Source organism: Lissotriton helveticus, chromosome 10, assembly GCF_964261635.1.
Source record: "Lissotriton helveticus chromosome 10, aLisHel1.1, whole genome shotgun sequence".
In the NCBI taxonomy this organism is placed as follows: domain Eukaryota; kingdom Metazoa; phylum Chordata; class Amphibia; order Caudata; family Salamandridae; genus Lissotriton; species Lissotriton helveticus.
This window is the reverse complement of record NC_136071.1, coordinates 1105608482-1105634481: the sequence shown is the minus strand read 5'-3', so window position 1 is coordinate 1105634481 and position 26000 is coordinate 1105608482. Positions and strand designations below refer to the sequence as shown.

Here is a 26000-nt window from a genome sequence, read left to right as displayed (position 1 = left end):
TGAAGTTTAGCCAGTTGGGCAGCACCCACTCCCAAATAAAGGGCGTTGCAATAATCGATTCTAGATAAAATGGTGGCTACTACCACCGTTTTCCTCAGGAAGTAGGGAATGTAAGGGAGAATCTTTCTCAAGCCCCTTAGCATAAAAAAGCATGCAGACAAGACCTGATTAATCTGCAACGCCCAGGTGAGGTTTTTATCAAACATAACTCCGAGATTCCTGGCCTTTATAACTGGCACGGGCAAGTTCCTGCTGTAATAGGCCACCACAACTGATTCCAGATTGAGTCTTTCGAACAAAACTCAAAGACTTCCGTTTTCTCAGCCTACAGCTTAAGAAAGTTAGAGCTCATCCAGGTTATCAGAGCTGAGGTACATTTACAGAAATCAGCTGCCATAGCATCTGCAGACTCAGTTACAGAAACTATAAGCTGAGTATCATCAGCGTAAGACACCAATGTGAAGCCATAGCTCTTTACCAATCTGGCCAGAGGGGCTACGTAAATATTGTAAAGTGTTGGTGATAAGGCCGAGCCTTGCGGGACTCCACCCGGAAGTGTGAATTCCTCCGATCGATATCCATCCCAGAGGATCATTTGTTTTGTAGATGGTAAAAAGGAGGATAAGAGAGCAAAGGCTGTACCACTGATACCTGCATCCTGTAGCCTATGATTTAATACCGCAAGGCTGCTGTTAAATCGAGCAGGACCAATATAGCCCTTCCTCCTTCATCCATCACCTTGCGGATCTCCTCTGCTGCCATGATCAAGGATGTCTCCGTAGAATGTTTTAAACGGAAACCGTGTTGCGAGTTATCCAAGATGTTATTGGTCTCAAGATATGATGTTAGTTCTAGATTTATTGCTTTCTCCAGGATTTTGGCAGCAAACGGTAAACAGGAGATAGGACGATAGTTCTTTTTCGTCGAGTGGATCCAATGTGTTTTTTTTAAAAAGGGGAAGAATACAAGCTTTTTTCCATGCCTTGGGAAAAACTCCTGCAGACAAAATTTTATTTAATACCGGAGATAATGACATACTGATCTCCTCTGGGGCCAGATGAAGTTTGTACGGTGGACAGGGGTCCAGGGGGGAGCCAGATTTAATATTGATCCCCAGTTCCGCTACTTTCTCTTCTGTAATTGGTCGGAAAGACAACAGACCTTCATGCCCGCCCTATATTCAGATTGAGCTAAGGCATCTTCTCCTGTATTATTTGCTGATTTTTCCAAACCGTCATATACAGATTGCACTTTGCTTTGGAAAAAACTCGCTAATTTATCTACACATTTTTGATCAGGTGTAAACATTACATCCCGTGGGCATTTCAACAAGGCAGAGACAGTTTGAAATAATTCTTTTGAGGAGTTAGTGGCTGCTTGGATTTTGGTAGTATAATAGGCAGCTTTAGCCTGTATAATTGCGGCCTTGTATTTTTCCAGGGCAGCACAGTATTCTTTCTTCTGTGCGTCATCATATTGGGATCTCCAGATAACTTCTTTTTGCCTGCACTTGAACTTCACTAGTTTGACATTAGGCGAATACCAGGGAGACAAAACCTTTTTATGTCGGGGTTTCTTAGTCACCTTAGATGCAGCCTTATCTCCCGCTATATTTAGCCAGTTGTAGAAATCTGTGACAGCTTGATTTATGTCATTAGAGGTTACCGGTCTGTCGCTAAGTACCGACACAAAGTCCGATTTGCTTACTGACTTCCACGCCCGATATTTGTCAGCCAGAGATCGAGAACTCCGTCCTCTATTTGATGTTACAGGCGTGATGTTGAAATGCACTGCTAAATGATTGGACCAAGGCAAAGGGCAGACCTTCTTAACCTCTAAACGGGAATTGTTGGTACATATCCCATCTAGTGTGTGCCCTGCTATGTGTGTGGGCTCAGCGACAATCTGATTGAGTTCAAAACTGGCGAATTCATCTAATAAACATGCCGTATCTGAGTTATTATTATCTTCCAAATGGAAGTTAAATTCGCCTAGTACAGTGAAAAACTCTGTCTCTAGACAAGATTCCAGGTAACTGTGGATGGAATTCAAAAATTAAGCTCTAGATCCAGGGGGTCTATAAATTAATAGATCTGGAAATACTTAGACATTCTTGCTTTTTATAGAGAAAGATATTGCTTCCGCTTCTACAATAGACTCTGGATAAATCTGACCATATAGTTAGAACAATGGATTATAGCAATTCCTCCGCCTCTTGCCCCCATTCAGTCAGAGTTAGCAACAGTGTTTCCCATTGGGATTGCTAGATGCCAATAAGGGTGACTGTTCTCATTTGCCCATGTCTCAGTTAAAAGAAAACAGGTCTGGGTTTTCTGTTTGTATCAAACATTCTAGCTGGAATGTATATTTCACCATCGATCTGGTATTAAGAAGAATGCATTTAATAGGTTTGAAATGTTTGTTTGTAGGTACAGAACTGTGTCATGATTCACAAGAGTGATTGTTTTCATACCGTACATTGGTGTTACTTATATTAATGAGGTTCCGCTCAACAGTACTCATAATGTTTAAAGGGGATGCCACCCATCCACTTAGATTACAGCGCACAGACGTTTAAGTGGTTGAGTTCAGCACTATTTTATGTGAAGTACATATCTCTAAATTAAGTCCATGTAATTGCTCCTTTGAATACAAATGCCGGGTAAAATGAGCAGGGGTTCTGGCCCTGGGCGATTTTTGGGCGCAGAAGGGCTTGCCTTTGGCACGCCCGCTGCTCGGACGCTTCATTCGCCCTAATATAGGAAGTGAGGGAGGGAAACTTCTAAACTCCAGCAACAAATAGACCGCTAATCTTCAGGCGGGTCCGCTTCAAAGACGGGCACCGCTTTAGCGCTCGAGTTGAGGTGCAGTATGCTGACACACAGCTAAAAGAAAGAATGTAAAAGAATATCAAAAGCAGTGATGCAAAATTTATTTCACTAAATTCTTTGGAATCTCTTTTTGGGATATTTTATTCATGCTTTATATATTGTGGTATTGTATTGTCATTTTAAGGCTTTTACTAACATTTTTCTTTTTAACTTCTGTAAACCATGCCAGATCTTATTTCATTCATTGCTGTCATATTGTACATGATTTGTATTCTATACCATAATGTATACACAACATACTACAGAGACTGTTAAGTCAGTTGCACTTGGCCCACATATGAACTTATGTTTTTACTTTATATTTGTGTATTGTTCCTCTGAACTATGTATCTTTTCGCCAGTGTTAAATCTTTGGTGCCTCTAACCACTTAACCATGCGGTAAGTCCTTTCCGTAATAAAATTCATAGTAAATTCTCACATTAGTTTGTCGATGTGTTACCCACTGTGTCGAGAATAGTAATTTGGCACCTTTAACTGACTTTTCCTAGATCACCGAGATATTCAGAAGGTGCCATATTCATAATCCTCTTGTGTTTTTTAGATGGTGCTTTGATGAAACCGTGACTCATTTCATCTACCAGGGACGACAAAATGACACCAACCGGGAGTATAAATCTGTGAAGGAAAAAGGAATACACATAGTTTCAGAGCACTGGCTCTTAGCAGTATGTATACCTACCTTTACCGTACCTTAACAAATCAAGCACACAGCATTTCATGTGTTTTATGGTTTCCTTTAGTATACATTAATGGCTGGTGATGTAAACCCTGCACATTGCTGGAGAATGTGATTTTCTATGAATTGAGGTTTCACTGAACCTTGGTATTAAATGCTCAGTCTAGGAAGAAACAGATATCTTGTGTTGGGATCCTAAATGTATGGAATCATTGGTGTGTTTGATGTAGTGAAGCAAACAGTTATTTGCTATTGAACATAATCTATTTAATTCCAACGTATAGGGCAACAGGCGCTTCATATCTAGAATCCTGGTTCATGAACCATCTCATAATGTTGGTTTTTTAACTTATTTTTATTACAGCCATGTCTCATCAATAGTAACAATGTTACAAAAGGAGTGGAAAGTTCCACAAAGGCACAATAATACAACATACCTACTTTAAAGCTTACTATAGTACAACAACCCAGAGCCTCTCACACTCCACCCTCCCATGTTGTCTTTGTCTATTCAGAATGGTCGCAGTATGCCCATGAAATAAAATAATCAATGCACACATCTTAGTAATATGAAAAGATCAAGTGATTTAGTCAAATAGGTGCGAGTCTCTGTGTCAGGTGGGTATTTTATTTCTCTGAATTCTGTCTGTGTACAGTGCAGCACCTGGTGTCAGATTAACAAAAAACGTATTGTGAACATTCTGCAAAGTTGCAAGTGTCTTAAATGTAGGTGGAAACAACTGTAAGCTCTTGTTGCAGCACTTTTTGACACAGCATAGATTAAGATGCTTTTTTCTCAACCTTCTCTGGATTTACTGGAGTGGTGGAGATGTAGAGGTGTGTTTTCAACCGAAATCTTAGAGGTTTTGATGGAGGTTTTGTGTTACCTTTTCTTGAGGGGCCACAGCCATGCGAGGCCAGCGGGGTGAAGTAACCTCCGACATTTTATCATTTGATAAGCTTCTAGAGGATTTGGGCTCTGGCAAGTTTCAGCACTAGAGAAATTGACTAACAGGATTACTTTAAAGAGGCAAACCTTTTTTCAAGGTTTTGTAACCTTTGTTGATATACATTTCTTAAATTGACTTGCCACTGACTTGTCCTGTGATATTCAGTGTGAAGGATTGCTATACCATTTTGGCAACTTCTGTGGGCCATGTTGATATACAGCTGAATGGAATATAGCCCTGCAGGGAGAAAAAGCCTTTCACAAATTTACAGCAACTTCATTTTGAGTGGAGCGGAGGAGGCAGCAGATAATGAGGGGGAAGTGGCTCCGCAAGGCTTCCACTTGCAGGGTTGGTTAAGGTGGTGGAGTATGCGCTTGTGAGCTGGTTTGATGCCTTCTGCCACTCCACGGTTTTATTAATAAAACTCAATAAAAAGATTTTAAGCAAAACAAACCTACTCCATTCTTCAGGTCTAACACCAAGAACAACTACACTTGGATCCTCTGGAATGAGAAGTCCTTGACGACTGCCAGCCGCTTCTACCTTTGTGGCCTTAGCTTAGGGCAGGACCACCAGATATGTATTGCATTTTTTTCAGCACCCTTCTGATAACATAGGGAACATATTGCACAAGTTTGTCAGAGTTTAGGTATCAACCCTTCATTATTTTGAGGGCGGATTCCCTCTGTTGAAAAATCCTATTGTGCTTGGAAATGTTCCTTAAAGCATTTTCTATATGTCCCTTGTCCTGCCCAAAACATTACCATCCCTCCACTTTGCACTATGTAATTCACATAACCAAGAAGCCGTATATGTATCCCAGTGAATGTTGTGAGTATCATTTCTATAGGTATTATTTAAGTAAAACCCCATATCTATGGGTAAGATGCATCACCCAGTGTTGCTTCTCTGTCACCCCTAGCTTGAATGATCCAATCTGCATATTTTGAAATATATCCATTATAGAGCAGCAGTTCCGCTCTTTCCATTTCTTGAATGGAATGTCATGCCCTGCTGGGGAGAAGTCATGGTTAGAGTGAAAAGATGTCAGAGGGGAGAGGTAAGTAATTTGGAGCCTTGTCATCATAGGAAATATTATAAAGCCACTAAAGTGCTCATGCTGTGGCAGTAATATACATTTTGAGTTCGTGTCCTTTGGGAGTCATAAAAGGGCTATAGCGATGGTCTGCCAGGGCTTTATCCATACGTATCTAATGTTTGCCAGACTCTCACCCAGACTCTTTGCTCCATATATGCAATTGGTCAGCTTTATAGTAATTGCCAAATTCCAGTAGCCTCAAACTACCTTTGTGTCTTAGTTGTTTTTAAAATATTTGCAGAAATGTGAGGAGTCTTTACAGAAGTACAGTGAAATACGTTTAGATGTCACTGGATGATATTTGGTTCAACAGCTGATATCCAGCCTACCCGGAACACATACATATTTTGAAATCTGCTTATTCCCTTCCTGATTTCTTGAATCCTAGCTGGTAGTGCTAGCTAATTATTGAAATCATATATGAACTCTTTGGTATTTAAATGATTTGCTGCTTTTATAAAGGCATTATTTCCCTTAACTGTCCCATTTTCACACCAGTCAGGTTCATGAGGTTTTACTGACGTCTTACTGGCGTGTATTTGTAGAGAGAGATGAAACCTAAGTTGGGGTCACGAACGAATTCCAAAAGTGTTTTTTGAACTATTATTAAACGTGCTGTGGATATATGAGTAAAACATATCCCTTTCACTTGTTTGTTGCTCGCTCCACGCCTCAGTAAAGGTTTCCGTAAAATCACTTGTGGCCTCTGTCATGGAAGACACCCATGCATCACCTGGTTCTAATTCACCTTCATGACCAGGGAACCCTCCGCCAACCCAGCTGCAGTGCTTAACTTCATTAAAACAGTCCTTAGATTGTAACTGTAGTGAGTACATTCATATCCAATTTTTCCTTAGCCTAGACCTACCATTCGTGCTGATCAGTTCTTGAAGCAGAAAAGAAGCAGTGTATCAAAATGGCTACCTATCTGTCATGTGTTTGGTTTGGCAGTCGTTTTGCATTGTGTTATTTGCCGTCTGTGAAAGTGCTCTGTACAGCTTTCTCTCGTTGTGGTCTTAAGCAATCAAAGTCTTGATAAAATCCCAATAAAACCTGCCAAACTCTTTTGCCAGTTTGGTAAACATCCATGTTGTGGCGTCTTTTGCATGGAGATCTAGCCATAAGTGAGCCTGGCATGCCTGCAGCAACATGGAGCCCCAGACAGATGTAATCACCATGTCTGCAGTTAGCCCTAGCCCCTTCAATGTGTGATCGCATGAGATTTTAAATATCACATCGTCTCTTCAGTATCGACACTGAAATTACTTTTGTGTTCACGTTTGGAGGATTCAGGATTACACTACCGATAGGGGTTGGCTTAGGTGTGGCTGCACATGCTGCATTTTTTAAAAGTATACATGTTGCTATTCCTCATATACATACATCTCTGTTTATAATGCTCCTGCCTATAAAAGCTTTATGTTAACACCTATACTGAAGTATTGTTTTGTGTTGAAGACTTTATATATAGACACAAGACAAGTCTGCTAATGTCCGTACCAATAATCTCTGTTGCAGTGCGCAGAAGAAGAAAGGCGGCTTTCTGAGTCTCTCTATCCACATACCTACAATCCCAAATTGAGCCTGGATATTAGTGCTGTGCAAGATGTCAGACCACCCAACAGTAGAGGAATAGTAACTGGAAAATCCACAGATCAAGAGGTATGATCGCTCATAAAATATTGTAATGTGCTTTCTGTCCAGCTAGATATTACTTAATGGTTGTGATGTGTTTTATTGTTTTAAATGTCTTTACTTAAGAATCCTGCCCTTTAACCATTGTTTTCATTTTATGGTATTTAGGTTTATCCAGTTGAATACATTGTCACAAAACAGTAGCATAGAGACAATACATCTTAGTCGCGCAGCTGACAACCTAGCTTTTCCAAACTATCATCTACTGAAGTGTAAGACAACCTTATACAGGATTACAAAGTAGTTCATGATATAAGGTTCATCCTAGGCTTGGTACAGTGGTTGGACTTGATTTAAAAACCTCATATGTGAGGTTCTCTATCCTTTGTTGAATATTCAGATCTGAATCTATGATTCATGCTTTAGAGGTGTAAGTAAGGCCAGCGGGACTAACTCCGTCCACTTCCCATCAGTTGTGCTACTGACATTGAGGAAAATGAGTATTCTGGGATCCCGAAGCAGCACTCTGTTTTCCTTTTTCTTCTCCTTGTCCAAGATAAATTCCCAGGCTGCGTACTGTCTAACCAAATGAGGAATGTGGGACCAAACTGTGACCCTCTTCCAGTCTCTACCATAGACCTAAAGTAGTGAAAAGCCATGATTTTAACTTGAAGCATCCCCTTTTTCCCCGTTTTGGTCCTCCAGCCAGTTTGCTGAAAAAGTTGTGTGATCTGTTCCATCAGCCCTCATTGGGAATCCAGTAACCTGCAGCTGGGTTCCTCTCGTCTGTTTTTCAGTGTCCTCTAACTGACCCGCCAGCATCCACTTTGTCTTCGGCTAGTGCTCAGTTCACCTTCTTAACTTGTCACAGCAAAGTGACTAGCTTTACAATTCCCTTTTACTCCTGTTTAAGTTATTCCTCTATGCCCATTGCTCTCGTCTCTAGTTTCACCAGAGCCTGATTTATTTTGTCCAGTTTCCTGTCAGTACCAGCTGTTGCCTCTCATATGCGTGGCAGCATTCCAGCGAGACCTGTGTCCATAGGGACATAAGAGACCCAGAGCTCAGAAATTTCTCTGTGCATTGTCAAACGCTCCTCCAAAGTGAATGATACAGCTCATTGCACTACACCAACAAGGCAAAGGTGTCTTTTCTGGAGGACCAAGAGCAGATTTTCTTTCATGTGAAGAAAGATGGCAGGAGCCCCTCTCAGAACGGACTGGGAGATCAGAGTAGTGAGGAGAGGGACAACCATCTAAAAGTCTCCTGTTTCTGTTTTTGAGGACTATTCTTAGGGAAGATCCAGAGGGGAGATCAAGAGAAGAGGTGCCATTTCCGGTTGACATTAAGATCTATAATGTCAAGGCAAGATACAATAGCTATGGGTTAGCCATTGAGGAGTCATTTGACATTAAAGAAGCATAAGCCTTCAGCATCAAGAGAGTCTATTATGCTGAAGCACCACTCGATAGCAGGTTACACAGAATCCTTTACGTCTTTACAGAAGTCTGCTGAATAGGTGAGGAAGATGGAGTCTTGGATGTTGCCTATGGCCTCGGACTCCGAAATACTCAAGCTACATACCTTTCAGGCCAACAACACCAGTACTGTAAATGCAGGACTCTCTATTTTGTTACCTCAGCTGCCTCCCCCATATCATCCTCCCGCTCATGCTGTGACACCTATGGAGCATTCTCCTCCTACATCTCCAGCCCCACTTAGACCAACATGGGCTTAACCTTTTTCAACACCACTGTTGGCCCCTGTCCCTGTACCTCATTGCCATCTCGTTCAAGATCTCAATACAGATCACGATCACTCTATTGCTCTTGCCACTCCCGAAATTTGAAAAATGTGCCCTTCTCCAGGTATTCCTATAGACTCAGACATCTGTTTAGTTCATACACAAACTCCTCAGGGTCCTCTTTTACATCTAGGACTGGAATATATTCTCAAACTCTTACTCACTTTCCTCCTGTTAGACTCTCATTGATTAATGATATCAACAGCTTTTAAAAGGTTCTCATCAAAGAGGTGAAGACACTATACCCTCCTTTCCCAGCTATGACAACATCCACCTCAGTTAGTTCAAAATGCTTTATGAGCTGGCCTAAATGAAGGCTAAAATCGAAACTCCTAAAGGCTGTGACCCTATTGGAGAAAACAGGAGAAAGAAAATCAAAGAAACAATCTTCCAGGCCTTATAACTAACACTAATGTCATCATAGGGTTCTAACCCCATAGTGGCCTCAAGAAGAGTAATAACAACTCTAGAGGAAGACTTTTCACCAGAAAAAGTACCCATCCAGAGGGAAAAGAGGTCTCTAACCCGCAGCAGCCATGGACAAGCAACCTCCGAAGAGCCAAACAGTGACTCTTTAAATTCTCCCTTTTCATTTCAATGGATGCCGGGAAGCATTTTAAATTACCTGGCAGAGGGGAAAGCTTTCACAAAGGCGAAATGGTTTGCAGTGTTGTCCAAAATGGCTACTCTCTCAGCTCTAGGTCCCCTTCATATAAGATCCAGGTCTCCTTCAGTGGCAATACCACCAAAAAAGTCAGACAAACAACATCCAGAAAAACGTCAACAAGAGCTGGACATTTTCTTACAGAAACATTTGTCTTACCCAAAATGCAGTAAAGAAGAAAGGGCACAAAAAAGGGTCCAGAACCACTCTGGCTATGAGACTAGCAAGCATATGATATGGAGTGAAAAATTCAGGATGCTAGTGAGCCATCCTATCTAAAGACAAATTAATCAGGGGATTATCTATGCTCCATAGATCCTTATGATGTGTACTTCCATGTTCCCATTGCAATGAAACAACCAAAAACCCTTGTAGTGGCAGTAATAATAACCAATACAGTGTCATCTCATTTTGCCTCAAGTCTTCACTGAGAACGTTGTTAAAGTGCATGGCTGTAGCTGCAGCTCATCCCAGGAGGCATAAGATCTGTGTTGCCTATATCTAGGTGAGTAGCTGATCAAGGCCACCTCACAACAGGCTCATCAGCATTTCCATGACACAGTCACTACTCTCAATCAACAAGCATTGCATATCAGCATCAACCGTGGTACAATCTTTACACTCTCTTGGCTGTTCTGGATACCCTAAAAGTGAAAGTGTACCATTTGAAGGCAAAACTATTCTCTACTAGTGTTGCAATGATAAGAAAACAATTCACCTGACCACAAAGCAAATTTCATTACTTATGTGGTTAATGGGATCATTTAATTTCCATATGCAGTATGCCCCTCTCCACATGAGGGCCGTACAACATTGTCTGTAAAAACAGTAGTGCCAGTTCTCAGCCAAATGCGAAGACAACCCAATACTATCTCACAATGCAGCCCATCGCCCTCCCGTGGTAGTTCCATCCACTGAATCTTTTTTGTGTTCTGAACTTCCAGCAGGAGGTCCTGTCTAAAATGAATGTGACAGATGCCTCGCTGACTGGTTGTGGTGCTCATATGTATGCTCGTATGTATCACCTGCATATCTATCGCCTGCACCTTGATCTTCGAAAGAAATATCATACCACGTATGCTGAAAGGGTGGTGCAACTTGCTCTGAAACAATTCTCTACTGCTTTTAAGATGGACTCCCTGTTTGTTATGATGGACAACACAACCATTACAGTAATTCACCTTTCAGGCATGCAGAATTCTCAAGCAGATTCTTTGATCCTACTACCTGTGAGGAAGTAGTGCTGTGTACCATATCTTCTTCATCTGACCAGGTCAGGCTTACAGTTGTCTTCAATTAAAGTATATTTGTCATCTATTTCTGGCTATAGAAAATGCACTTCACAAATCTCTTTTTTTCAAGATATCAGTGGTTAAAGACGTCCTTGTGGTCATTAAGAAGTTCTATTCCCGATAAGGAAACCCTCTCCTACTTGGGAGTTGAATATTGACCTCTCAAAGCACAGTACATGGGTTCCCCGTTCAAAAGGCATCTCCTTTGCGTCTTTCATGGAAAACTGCTTTCCTTATAGTGATAACATCTGACTGCAGTGTTAGTGAAATTCAGGCATTGTGCTCTCATGAATCCTACATGGTGTTCCATAAGAACCAAATGGTCATGAAAACTTATCACAAGTATTCTCCAAGGGTGTTTTGGATTTCTATGTAAATCAAGCTATTACCTTGCTTTCCCCAGCTGAGAAATCTCTCCATACATAAGATGTTTGGTGAGCACTTACATTTTAAGTAGAGAAAATAAAATCTATGAGTTCATCTAACCCATTGTTTGGGAACTATGATCCGCTAGGCATGGGATTTTCCCTTTTCAGCAGTCACTCTCCAGATGGATGGTGTCTTGCATCATATTGTGCCATGAAAAAGCAAATACAACAGGATCATCTAGTGGTAAAGAGGCTCCTGTTGCGTTTATGCTGCATACCTTTACGAGACATTACTTTCTTGAATCAGACTCTACAGCAGATCCCCAACTAAGACCGTCTTCATTGCATAGTTTATTCATTTTCTTTTTTTCTTTAACATCTTTTAATAGGGATGGGCTTGCTATTGTGTTCGTTGCTTATGATCAGTGGAGATCCCCTGAAGGAGAAGGACTAGGCGCTTACCTGTAATCCTAGTTTTCCTTGAGGATAATCTTCTTTGAAATCCTAAGCAACCCACCTTTCTTCACATTGGAAGAGGTAAACTTATTATTTTTTGATATTGAGAAAAAAAAAGTAAGTGAGCAGTTGCCATTGAGACGGCATAATGGATTACTGGAGGACTAGGAGCCTTTAAACCCCAAGTCTTACATTGCTGGAGCCTGTATGGGACCATTGTCCTTGTCTTCTTTCCTTCATTTTATTTTAAATAGTTTGTTAAAGAGTGGTTTTTCATTTGCCACCCAGAACTTTGGTGACAACAATTTGTTTTTATTTTTTTATTTTTGGCTATTTTTTGTTTTTAAAGTAAATGAATTGAATTGCACAACAAAGCTTGTTTTTATAGGCTTCTAACTTATGTCTTTTTAAATTTGAGCTTTTCTCAAGAAAGGCTAATGCAAAATATATTGTCTTTGAAAAAGTGCCCATGAACCCCGCACGTGGGTCTATTGCGCGCTTATGATTTCAGTGGAGATTCTCTGGAAGAAGAACAAGGATTACAGGTAAGCAATCCTTCCTTATAAATGACATGTTCCTGTGATTTTGAGGTAATGCATAGGTATATTACTGAGAGGTTAAAGCAGTTGAGCAGTAATTATTCCTTTTATTGCTGACAAAATGGGCATTTAGCACTCGTATGTTTGAAGAGCACAATAGGGACATTATTTATTCTGCACTTGATGAGCAACATTTACTGACCAAAAAGATAGTGGGTTTCAATATGCTCTTCAAATTATGCAGCGAGTATCTAAACTTGGTAATGGTAGTAACTGGAGCCAATCTTCAGTCAAATGAAGTCTTGTGAATTTTCTCTTGGCAATAATGAAAATGTGTTAATGATTAGAAAAGGAGTCGGAATTAAAGCAAAGGCCAAAGGAGAAGTGTTTTATTTTTTTTACACAAAACATACATTTCTGTTGAGAGAGTCTGTGCAATTGTGTTTTCAGACTGAAGTGGAGTCTGCTTTGGAGGAAAACATCCAGGGGAATGGAGACATTGATGACTTAAAGGAAATATCCTTAAAACCCAGAGAAGAAAAGACGCCAAGCGAAGTCAAAGGAGGTAATCCTCTCCTTCTGTGCCATCTTAAACTCTTTGCAAACCTTTCCTGTCATATTTTCTATGAAATTCCGATGCAATTTATAAATGTGTGCTTTTAGTCATATTCTTGTGATTTTACTTTATGACCAATAAACGCATTTCGTCTGGAGCAGTTTCAGAAAACAAGCATTTAATTTCCTCCAGTGAAACAAAACACTACCAGACAGTGAAAAATCAATTGCCTCCTCATTTGATCTTTTAGAAGTGTTCAATATAGTAGAACATTTGATCTTGCTTCAGCCTTTGATCTTAGTGGTGGATTCACAGTAGGTTCTTATGGTAGTTTCACTTTTTTAAATCTAATATAGTTCACTTCTCTAATTGTAAAGTGTTAGAAATTGGGTTTCTGGTTAGCAGACGTATGAACCCTGTCCATGCAGGAACAACAATCCTAGTCACGGTAAGTCACAACACACTAAAAATTATCCTGTGCTCACCCTCTGATAGATTGACACAGATGAGTTAGGCTTAACTATAGAGGCAATGTGTAAAACAGTAACACAGTGAAAACACACAATAAGACTCCATGCCAGGGTACACAAATAGAGAATAATTTTATAAATAACACAAGACCAAAATGACAACAATCCAATAAGTAGAAGTTGTGATATGATTTTTTAAAGATTAAATGCAAAAATAGCACATAGAAGCAATATTGAGATATCTGGACCAGGACAAAGACAAAGGTTCAGGCTAACCGCGATGTAGCGTGGGCCGGATACAGGGACCCACGTCGGCCTGCTGAACAAAAGTACCTTGTTTCTTGGTTTGCGTCGATAAAGATGTGAAGTGCGGCCAAGAGATGCTTCGGTGATCCCCACACAGTTAGGGCGATGTGCCGGATTTCTCCATGCAACAGCGGCGATACAATGGCTCAGTAAGAGATGCGCCAATTCCGTGGTGCTGCAATTCCGAATGTGATGCACCAGGCTTCTCTATGCTGTAGAGGCGATGCGTTGATCTTCTCCACAAAATGGTGGCAATGTGTTGGTTCCAAAGCGGTGGTTCCGGAGGCAGTGCAATGGTTGTGAAAGCGATGCGCCAATCCTGTTCCCTCAATAGTGCTGATGCGTCAATTCTGCTCGCATTAAAGGATGCGTCTGTTCTGTTTGAACAGACACCTAGGCCCCACCTCAAATGGTCCAGGACTGGGGTTGCACCACTTATCTCACCTGCAGGAAAGTCCAAGTGTTGAACCAGGTGAGTTGTAAGTCTTTTTTGTCCCCGAAACTTAAAACAGTAGGCAAGCCCCCAAGCCCTTGGAGTCACTCTAGGTTCAAGTGATGCTGGTCCAGTCTTTCTCACCCAGGCAAGAGAGAGTAGCAGGGCAACACGGCAAGGCAGAAGTTCAGCAAACCGCAGTCCAGCAGATTTTCAACCCTTGAGCAGCACAGCAGTTTTTTCTGGCAGAGTGGTTACCAGTCCAGTAGTGTACTGAAGTTATGGTGTCAGAGGTCCAGTACTTATACCCAGTTGTGGCTATGAAGTGAGTGAGACTCCTACGAAAGCTTTGAAGTGCACAGATGTCCTCCCTTCCTGCCATGGCTACAGCTTCAGGTGTAAGTGTGAGGCTGTGCCCAGGTCCTCCCTCCCATCTCTCAGGAAGGTCCATGAAGACACACCTCAGCCCCTTTGGGTGTGGCTGTCTAGAGGGAATCCACAAAGCCCACCTGTCACCCAACCCAGGCTGAACAGAGACAGTAGGCAGGCACCAAATGGCTAAAGTAAGTAAATGCCACTTTCTAAAAGTGAGGCAAACACAAGGAGAAGATGGATGGAGCACTGCAACTTTTGAGACACTCACCCTCAGTCACAGATCTGGGTTGAATCCATCATCGTTCTTTAGCTCACTTTGCCACCACAGTTCAGACCCTGCTACATACAAATCTGTCTTGACCCTGTGCCTTATGGGAACAGTCCAGCCTGAACTGCCAAGCCAGGTCTTTCCTTGACCAGAAACAAGCATCCTGAGCCCGGTCTCGGGGCAACACCCCTCATCAGCCAGGCAAGTGTGAATCCAGTGGAAAACTATGTTGTATTTTATCTATTGACTATGACTTAGGCTAGTAAAACCAAGTGCCAAGGACCATTATGGGAACCTCATCGTCATGTTCAAATCAGACCCTTGTTTGTCCTCTTAAGGTGTGTTTTTCTTTTTGCCAGTGCTTGCAAACAGACACTCAAATCCTTATGTAACTCAGCATTTTTAAAACAAACATGAAGGAATTCATGGCTGCAGCTGGGGGTGAATAATGTTGTTTTGTTATGAAGGTCATCTCCTAAAGCTTGAACCACATCCTTGTGAAACAAGCTTTCTTGGCGGACTGTGGAGATCAGTCAGGTAACCATATGTTTAATGCAGGATTCCACTGATTATGTTGGTGCAATGTGATTGTCATATAATAAAATGGGTAAACAGCAGAGCAGATGATTAACATATTGTTTGAAGAAATATTGACTGGTAATCCATATGGGTTTGTTCCTTGTTTTTCTTTTACTACAGCTCTAACACAAACAATGGAAATGAGGGAAAATTTTCAGCGTCAGCTGCAAGAACTCATGTCGGCAACATCAATGGTGAAACCACAAGGACCAAGGGGATCCCTTTCCAGGGTTGGTTCTGAAAATTCTCCTTCAACTCCTGATAGCGCACGGGCAACTCGTAATGGTCGTAGCAGAGTTTTGGAAGCTCTAAGGTAGCATATTTAAAACGATCAATACATTCCTGATGTCAACACAAATGTGGATGCATATTTAAATGTTCTAGCCAAGAGCTAAACAGTATGGTCAGAACAAAAAGCAGAAGCCACAGCGGAGTAACATCAGTGCCCAGAACAGAATGCAGTGCTTTCTGTTCAAGTTGATTGCCAAATGTGATATCTACCTTTGAGAGAACTCAGTTGAGCACATTGTTTTCTTGGTTTGCAGTTCACTGTTTAGTTTTCGCTTAGCCCACTATGTAAACAGTATGAAGTGTGGCTGCCTATTATACAGGAATTCGTTATTCTACTATAAAATCCTCATATGTATGTTGGCTCAGATTCTAAGCAAAACAATCCATAAAAATACCCATAATATTATTAAAATAATTGCTACAGTAGCTGTCATGTGGCATGCAGAAGCTTTTCCATAAAAATGTTATATCTCAATATATTATCACCAACTGTCTGGTCATATCCTAAGCTCAAAACTGCTCCCACCAGTCAACCCTACGCCCTATGCCAAACTACCACTGACTCCAAGGCATTATTACACCTCAACTCTGTCCACTAAATGTCCTACATACCTTACTACACCATTTACTGTTCTGTTAGCATTAATAACATTGGTTTGGGTAGCAAGTATTAGTTTCAATAATAGTTCTATTAATAGTGGGCATCTAGTCAAATGGGGGACATCATCCTGGACCAATGGCTTCCTTCCGACTAGATAATAAACAGATGAAAAAGTTTTCAAGCCAGTAAGTCATCCTGACGCACCCCTTGATTTAGAGTTAGTTACCTCTCTATTTTGGCCACTTTATTAGTTGTATACAATGGTTTAATAGCTGTCACGGGTAAGTATGTATCCCTGACTTCATTAAGATTAACAATAGCCTTTTACTGTTTATGCTGTTGAACAGTCTTCAAATCTATGAACACTACAATTAACCACTTGGATGCTAAGGCACTTGCAGACTCTTCATGCAATTTCCATTGAAATCAATGGAAACTCCATGACGAGCTGAGCTCGTCATGAGCGTCCAAGGGGTTAAAGCACATTTTGTTTCTCACTCCTTTCATCAAGGCATGTTAATAACTTTTCATAAATCTTTACTCATGAGTAAATTAAAGAGATGAGGGACGAATATTTGGTGGCATCTGCCTAGCACTCATTTTGTACAGCAGCACTATTTCTGACCCCCACTCCATGACTCTGTGTGTATTAAATAGCAAGACTGCATTGGCTAGCCCTGGTATGTAGAATGTGCATATAAGTGATTCATTTTTTGTCAAAGGTATTTTTATTGATAGTTTATAAAACAGAAGAAAAAGAAGGAATGCGACAGTCCCGCACAACTTCCCACGCAGGGGGCATATATTAAGTCAGGCGGAAGAGATGGCATGGATCAAAGGCAGCACGTGCACCTAGGTCTTAGGAGGCCACGAGTCAAGGGGAAATACATGCAGCATAGCCCAAATGAGATATAAGGCAGTACAGAGTCAGGGCTATCGGCTGGAGTAGGTGCCACTGCATAATCAGAACAATGAAAGAGGCCTGCAGTCTTTTAAGCGTTGTCCCTCTCTCCGCCTCTTCCATGTGCCGGGCCGTCGCTAGAACATGAACGAAAACCACCCACACCCACCCCCATTCCCTCCCCCCTCCCAGTGGTGGTAGCCATACTCCCACATACACAGTCAACTGGACGAAGAGCTCTTACACTTGAAATAGATGAAGGGCTCGCACCGTAGGCGGGCAAACCGCAGATGGCAAGCCTTTAGAGAGAAAGCGAACTAGGGGGCCCCAGCGAAACGTGAAGTTCCGAAAGTCGCTGAGGAAGATATCAGCCATTCGTTCCATGCTCAACAACTTCCATAATCTCGCATGCCACAGGGAAAGCGCTGGGGCTTCCTTCTTCTTCCAGGCCGCTCCTAGGGTCAGTTTGGCCGCTCCAATACAAAGCCAAAGTATCTTTTTGTCTGCCCTGGTTTGGTGTTCAAGATCCGGATCCCGAAGGCCCAGCAATATGTGGGCCATAGAATCCGCGATCGGGTAGCCCAGAATCTCCTTAATGTGGGATAGAATCTCCTACCAAAAGGGACATATGACAGGGCAGTCCCACCATATGTGCCTGAAGTCTCCCAGTAGACCACAGCCTCTCCAACATCTATCCGAGGAACCCGGAAAAATCCGGCTCAACTTAGCTGGGTATAAGTACCAGTCCATCATTGTTTTAAGATGGGCCTCCCTAAGCTCTAGCTAATGATTGTGTTTAGCTATATCATGCCACAGGTGGGACCATTCCCCATCCGAGATACTACGTCCAAGAAGATCCTCCCAGAGGGCCATGTAACGTGGTCTAGGGGAAATGGTCGTAGACAGCAGGAGGCTATAGAGGAAGGAAATGGCACCCCGCATGGTGGAAGTCTTAGTAAGGAAGGATTCGAAAGGGGTAAGCAGTCTGGTGGCCGCATCTCTGACCGAAGTGGACAGCGCCCAATGGAGTAACTGGGCATGGCGGAACCGCTCCGACCGCTGGACCTCGTAATCCCGCATACAGGTGTCAAAAGTGAGCGGGGCATAGCCATGCAATAAATGCGTGAGAGCCAGGCAGCCCCCCTTCCTCCAGGCATCAAAGGGACCTTCAATTGCAGCAGGGGGAAAGGCAGGATTAAAGTGTATAGGCGTAAAGGGGGATGGGAATGACGTCCAACGTTCATCACCAGAGACCGAGTCCCACACCTTCAAAGTAGTGCCAGTGGGGGTACTAATGTAAGCGTTCAGGGGCCTGTCACCTTTGGGCTTCCACACCAAGTCCCATATCGTTCTCCCCGTGACACTCCTGCTCATGTGCAACCAATGATTCTCCGAAGTAGGCTGGGACCACTCCACGAATACCCGCAGTTGTGCCGCCTTGTAGAATAAGTGCATGTCGGGAAGACCTACCCCCCCCCCCCTCCTTCTTCGGGCGTCGGAGAATGTTAAACGAAAAACGCGCGCGACCCCCCTGCCAGATATAGCGAAGCATCAGTGTTTTGATATGGCGGAAGAAGTCCCTGTCAAGAACAATAGGAAGCGCCTGGAAGAGGTATAAGAACTTGGGGAGAAGGGTCATTTTGAGCGCATGGATCCGCCCCAACCAAGATATGTACAGTGGCCGCCAACGGGCCAGGTCACCCTGCATTTTCTCCAAGAGGGGAGGGAAATTGGCAGAGTATAGCTTCCCAATTGTGGGAGTCACATGGATCCCCAGGTACAGTAAGGAGGAGAGGGTCCATTGCAGAGGCGCGAGTGGCCGAAGAGAGCGCGCGGTTGAGAATATAGGATTTATCATGATTGATTTTAAAGCCCGCCACCTCCTCAAAGCGCGATAGGGTGTCTTGAATGTGGGGAAGGGAGTTAGCGGGGTCCGAAAGGGAAAGCAGGACGTCATTGGCGAATAGGGTGATCTTGTGTTGTTCCCCAGTGAAGGGCAGTCCCCGAATATCTGGGTTCTCCCTCACAGCGAGCGCCAGAGGTTCGATGCTTAAAGCAAAAAGCAGGGGGGAAAGGGGGCAGCCCTGTCTAGTACCTCGCGAATGTGGAAAAAATGCCGATAGGTGCCCGTTAACCGTTACTCTAGACCGGGGGCTGCTGTAGTTTGCTTTGAGCATCGCTAAGAATTTGTCCGAAAAGCCAAACGCCGTCAAAGTTTGGAACAAGAAGCCCCAGTCCACCCGGTCAAAGGCCTTCTCAGCGTCGAGGCCCACTAGGACCGCCGGGATCTTGAACCTGTTGGCCTTCTCGAGTAGATGGATCACTCTCCTGGTGTTTTCATGAGTTTGGCGCCCTTTAATAAACCCTGATTGGTCCGGGTGGATGAGTGCCGGCATTAGGTCCTGTAGCCTGTTAGCGATAAGGGAAGAGTATAACTTGGCATCCACGTTAAGTAGGGCTATCGGTCTATACGCAGAGCACTTGGATGGGTCTTTCCCTGGCTTGGGGATGACCGATATGATAGCCACCGCCATGGACCCCGAAGTCATGCCTGTCTCCGCCATGGTATTAAAAAGTTGCACCAAAAAGTCAGCCACTTCAGAGGCAAAGGTCTGATAGAAGAGAGCCGTAAAGCCATCCGCTCCCGGAGCCTTATGGGGCTTCAGAGCCTTATGGGGCTTCAGAGCTTTAATGGCAGTCATGACCTCTTCCCTGGTGAAGGGAGCAGTGAGCAGCTCGTTCCATTCAGCGGATACCCAAGGGAGCGGGAGCGCGTCTAGGTAATCTCTTTGCCTCTCGGGGTCAAGGGTATCCCCCGAGTACAGTGCTGCGTAGAAATCACCGAAGAGGCCAGCCTTGGCCTCATCATTGTGTACAAAGGTCCCCGCCGCATCTCGGATCCACCCTATATATTCCCTCTCTCTCTTGTCCCGGAGTTGGCGGGCCAGGTGTTTCCCTACTTTGTTCCCCTGCGAATAGGAAAGGCGTCGCAGTTTGAGCAAGGTAAATTCCGCTCTGTTATTGTAGTGAGCTCTGAGTTTGCCTCTGACAGCAGTCAGCGGTCTCAGCGTCTGTCTGGAGGGATTTTGTTTATGCGCCAGCTCAAGAGCGGAGAGTTCCTTCTCCAGCTCCTCTTGTTCAGTCTTTCTCAGCTTGTTAGGGCAGCATTAAGTGCCAAACAACTGCCCGTATCGATGCCTTGAAGGCGTCTCACCTAATAAAAATAGAGGTGTCGTCCTCGCGGTTAAATTAAAAAAAGTCGCGGATAGCCTTCCGTATCGCCTTACAGGACGGGTCATTCCGGACCAGGGAGGCCGGAAAGTAGAACTTGCGTTGGACAGTGCATCCCGCCGCCCAGTGTAAGCAAAGCGTAAGCAAACTGTGATCAGAGACAGACAAAGGAAATATCCTGGCATCGCGCAGGTTCTCCCGAAGGGATTGACTCAAAAAAATGTGGTCTAAGCGAGAATAAGAGTGATGTACGGGGGAAAAGAAAGTAAAGTCCCTAGTCTGGGGGTGGAGAAAGCGCCAACTGTCTAAAAGACCCATATCCCCCATCCTCTGTTGTGTCTTGGCGGCGAAAAGGCCGGTGTCGGATCTCTGGTGATGAGAGCTGTCCAATTCCTTATGCCATACCAGGTTAAAGTCCCCCATCACAATCAAGGCCCCCTCGACGAAGTCCTCAACAATCCGCAGCAGGTCCCGAACAAACCCATTTTGACCCACATTGTTGGCATATAGGACCAAGAAAGTGCTCAGCTTGCCAAGGAGCATACCCTTAACCATAAGCCAGCGGCCCTCTCTATCGTTACGCACACCCATGGGTTGGAAGTGTAGGGCCGAGCGGAAAAGAAGGGTTACTCCCCTCTGTTTCGTGGGGGCTGAGGACCTATAAATAATGGGAAATTGCTTATGCTTAAGGCGGGTTTCATCCTTCCGTGCCAGGTGGGTTTCTTGAAGGCCCACCACGTCTAATTGATGGTCAAGGATATATTTCCATACCTTCTGGCGTTTCTGGGGGGAGTTCATACCCTTCACATTCCAAGTACCTAAGGTGAGATGCATCACGGAGTTAGGACCTCCCCCCCCCGCTCAACAATCAGAATCAGTCCAGCAGGCCCCTCCCCTCCCCAGCCAGGACCAGTGCCTCTTAGCAACACCACCACCGCAAGTGTAAGTAGAGCCTAGTAACTCAGGCCCATGTCCGCTGCATGTCGTGCAATGACCGAACCCCATCCCCCCCCTCCAGCCCGCCCAGCACAGCACAACCAACACCTTCCATCCACCACGAGACCTGCACACAAGGCTCTCCGCTACCACCACTACCCTCCCACCCCTTCCCCTCCCACCATTCCCCTTCCCCGCCAAATCTTTAGAAAAAAACAAGTCTGAAAAAGCCATGCAACAGAAAACAATGCAAGGCACTGCCAAGGGGCCTCCCAGCAATGACCGCAAGGGTCGGGGTGGCAAGACCAGGCAGCGTCCACCCAAAACACAGTTCCGGGGTGACGCACCTTGGAGTTCATGGATCATTCGTGGTACCTGATGGAAATGTGCCCCTCCGGCTCCCACGAAGCTCCGTCCTGAGGCATCATGCCGCCGACGAGCTGTCAGATCGCGCCGTCTCCGTCACCAGCGCAACCGAGGCAACCGCCGTTCCTCTCTCGTGCAGGCGAGCCGATTATTATTATTATTATTATTATTATTATTATTATTATTATTATTATTATGCGTTCTTATATAGCGCTCGATTACCCGTAGGCATCTCGGCGCTTGCCTTGGGAACCCGTCCTGGCTTTTTCCTGTGAGATACCCGTACTGGGCATCCCCAAGGTGAAAGCCAGGCATCCCGCCGCGGGAGGGCCATAGTGGAGATTAAGCAGGCTAATGCCCAGAGCTGCAGAGTGTGAACCCGTGATTCAAGTAGGCACCGAAACGAGAATTATCGAGTCCGTTGATATTTGGGCTCAAGATCCTGCCGCGTCGGGAATTGAACCCTGGTCCCGGGTCTGACCTCTGCTTCAGGTCTGCCTCCTCTAACCAGTGAGCCACACTTCTCCACACCGATAGGTCCGGCCCCCCCGTTGCTGCAGGTCGATCCACTCTCCGCCAGGCCGGGGAGCGCGATCGACGTCTTGAAGGGGAGCTCCCCTCCCTGGGGGGCGTGGTGGTGTCATCTAAGCCAAGGAGCTCTCTGGCTGCTGATAGCGACCTGACCTGGACAAGTCTGTTTTGCCAATGGAAGATAAGGTGAAAAGGGTGGCCCCAGGAGTAGGCCACAATCTGATCTCGTAGGAATGTGGTCACCGGGCGGAAGTCTCTCCGTTTCTGCAGTGTCGAAGCAGCCAGATCTTGAAAGAGCTGAGGACGGTGGTCTCGAAATTGCAGGGGGTTAATTCCTTGTGCCGTCCTAAGTATGTGCTCCTTCAGCTGGAAGTCATGGACACAGACCAGTATGTCAGGGGGTGGTGCTCTCTGGCCTCGCGGCAAGCCCACCCGGTGGACCCTGTCTATACGAATTTCCTTGAGGTAGTCTTCTGCCAAGATCTGCAGGAAGAGGGCTTCCACATAGCCTCGCAAGTCCCCCCCTCTCCTTCCCAGGGCACCGCTCGTATCCTGATATTGTTTCGGCACGACCTGTTTTCTAAGTCCCCGGCATGGGCTTGGAGGTCCAGATTCTGCTCCGATAATCTAAGCACTTCCTGCTGGAGCTGGTGCATATCACCCGCTAGCCCCAGGTCGTGTTCCTCCAAGGTCGCCACCCTCTCTCCGATGCCGTCCACCTCTCTCCTCACCTCACGCAGATCCGATGCCAGCTGGGAGCGAAGCTCCGAAATATCCTCCTTGATGGCTGTAAAGAGTTCAACCATAAAGGCCTTGGTGGCGGGCGCGTCATCGTCTCCCCGCGGGGGCGATTTGCTGGGTCCAGGGGACAAGGCAGGCGGCGGGCCCTTTGGCGCTCCCTCCTTGCCCGGTTTATCCTTGCGGGGTCTGGTCGTCATACCCCCAGTGCAGAGAGTCACCCGGAGACAGGAGAAGTAGCCTGGACCCCCCTACACAGCGCACTCAGGGGGTGTAAATCAGCTGTCCGCAAGGAATTTGCTGCTGCGCTGCCCGTACCCCTACAACCCTGCAGCTGGGATCTCGTGACGGGTACTCACTCAGGTGCACTCGTCGTCGGGGCCCAGAATCCATGTCTCCCCAGTCCGCCGCTACCGGAAGGGCCCAAAAAGCGCAGATCCATCAGGCTGCAGAACCCGCCCGCCACCGTCCACCACACCGAACCACACTACCAGCTATGGTTGGCAACTCCGGGTAAAGGCCCCCAGCGATACCACAGGTCGGTACTGTCCGCCTCAGCCGCCACTTCTTCCCTCAGGCAGTCGGTGGTAGGGCCAGGCCCTTCCAAACAGTCCAGGCACCGACACCAGGGCAGCCCCCCTCCAGGCACAGGCCACCCTGCTCTCCCGTTAGTGGCTGATCCCTCAATGTCCGATCCTCCACCGGCCAGTTAAGACCCTGTGGGCCCCCTGCCAGTTCGCAGAACACCGCTGCACCTTCGTCGGCCGGCCCTGGCACCACGCGGAGTTGCCGCCACCCTGGTGCCCGAGGTCCCCCGAACCAATCGGGGACCCCACGTAGCTCTTGACGATCCTCCAATCACAGGGCCCCCGCACAGCCGACCCCACCGCCTCCGGCGCAGGGCGCGGAAGGGCCGCGAGTCACGGCAGGGCGCTCGGCCCGGAAAGGCCCAAAAGCGCCGGCCTCAATTATTGGGCGCTGTCTCCCAGAAGTAGTCCGATCACCGGGCCCTACACCACACCAGGGGGCCCACGAGCCCTGGCCCCGGCCGAAGCGCGATGCTGCCCCACCGCAAGGGCCCCGAGCTGTCTGTGCTCAGTTTCCGGCTGCCAGAACCCTGTCGCTGCAGTATAGCCTAGGTGCGGGAGGCAGAAGCAACCCGATCGGGCAGAAGCAACAGCGGCTGCCGAGCCAGGCCTCTTCCTGCTCTTCCGCGGATCGCCTGTTCTCTCGTTCTGGGAGGCCAAAAAATCACACCACTCGCCCCCGTTAGGAAACGGGTATCGGCAGGCACAGGATCGATCCTGATATCGGCCCCAGGAGGCAGCTTCTCAATGCTGGGCAAATCGTGGCGCCGGAGGGACACAAAGGTACGTCTCACTCCGTCGCCATCTTGGCCACGACCCCCAGTGATTCATTTTTAAGTAATTTTCTGTCACCTTCTTTCTTCTGAGAGCATTGTTACTACACTGAGCTTTCAAGTCCACATGTAAAGTAAACCATTTTTCGATGTATTAGATTTCATCTGTCTCCTTAGATCACACTGCAGGAAACAGGATATGTTTGAGAGTAACACTAGAAAGCCAAAGTGTTCAAACCATTGTTTTCCCTGTCTTGCTACTACTAGACCTCCCCCAGATAGGCCTTTGGCAACAATCTTCTTGATCTTTTTCTAGTTGTTATTCATACCTACCACTGTGCTTGCTTCCCAGTTTGCTTCAGCCACCTTCGTTTGTCTTTCTTTCTTGACACCAACTTTCTATTCTCTCTCCTTCTTGGTAAAATGTAATTATAATCATTTCAATGTGCAGTAATTATCCCCAACAACTTCTATTTTGCTTTCCTGCACTCTTAACCGCATGGTTTTGATTTTGGTTTCCATTAGTTTGGTCAGTTTTAATTGTTTAGCTCCTGATGTATCCATGCAGTTTTAACAATTCATTTAATAGGATATTGTCCTCTTCAAAATGTTTTATTTAATGCCCCATAGTGCTATGAAGTAACATGGGTACAAAATAAACATGTTCTGAGTGCACGCTAGTGTTTTTATAGATTGGATCCACAACAGAACCTTCTTTTGTTAACCATGATATGCTCTCTATTAGAGGATTAAACGGAAAACCTGTTTGTTCATAATCATTTTCTGTTCTTGAGTTGATCCAGAAGTCTGCCATATATCTCTAGCTAGCCATAATAACATACTAGCAAACTGGCTTGTGTTGATCCTACGAACATTGATATGCCTGGCACAGCTGATATTGTACGCCCATTTCAGGCCCCCAATTTTAATGAAGTCGCTGAATTTGTCCACGTTTTTATTGCTGCAGTTTCTTCTAAAGCATACAAAATGTGATTGTTGGAATGCTTGAATAGATCTCAGACACTGTCAATTGCTACAATCCCTGTCCATCGTTATTTTGCACACCATGCCACCTCAGTGTAGATCATGTCATATTCAAATCCGTCTTGGCACTGCTCCAAAGAGAATAGTCCATCCTGAACTGCCATGCCAGGGCCCTGGAGCACAAGCTCCTCTAGACCGGTGTTGTCTTTATTAACAGCTGGGTTATGAAATCTTAATTCTTCTAATGACAGAAGCTTAATTATTTATTGAAACTGGCCCACAAGTACCCATTATACAAGCCACACATAGTCTCCCTTTGCCTCTATCTCCATGTACTGCATACTAAAGTGTTCAGTAAAAAGACATGAAAAAAGCCATTCGCCTTTCTGAATATTACCCTTTCCTGCTTCATGTCATGACCAGATGGTGCACCACTTGCTCAAATTCAGTTCAAGTGGCTCTTGAAGAGAAGAGAGTATTCTGCAACTGGTCACAGTATCAAGACCTAGTACTAGAAATATGTTGACAAGTATCCAGACTACTGATCAAAAATACCATGGACTGCCAGTTTGGTCCAGGGTACTGCCTGGTAGCACAAGGGATACACAGTGTCGGAGTATTCCCATCAACCCTAATTTCCCCGGACTGGCCGTTTCCAGATTCGTCACTTCTCAGCCCAAATCCACCATGTAGACCAGT

The 26000-nt window shown here is 45.2% G+C and overlaps 1 protein-coding gene across 5 annotated transcripts in view; it reads left to right on the top strand.

Moving 5' to 3' along the window:
* Nucleotides 1–26000, top strand: part of TOPBP1 (DNA topoisomerase II binding protein 1) — a 303450-nt gene that overhangs the window by 206250 nt on the left and 71200 nt on the right. For all 5 annotated transcript variants that reach the window (XM_078663859.1, XM_078663862.1, XM_078663863.1 and 2 more), the window contains 4 exons: nt 3434–3557; nt 7136–7279; nt 12826–12940; nt 15483–15675. In XM_078663859.1, coding sequence (XP_078519985.1) covers nt 3434–3557; nt 7136–7279; nt 12826–12940; nt 15483–15675 — 576 coding nt within the window. The remainder of the gene's footprint in view (nt 1–3433; nt 3558–7135; nt 7280–12825; nt 12941–15482; nt 15676–26000) is intronic.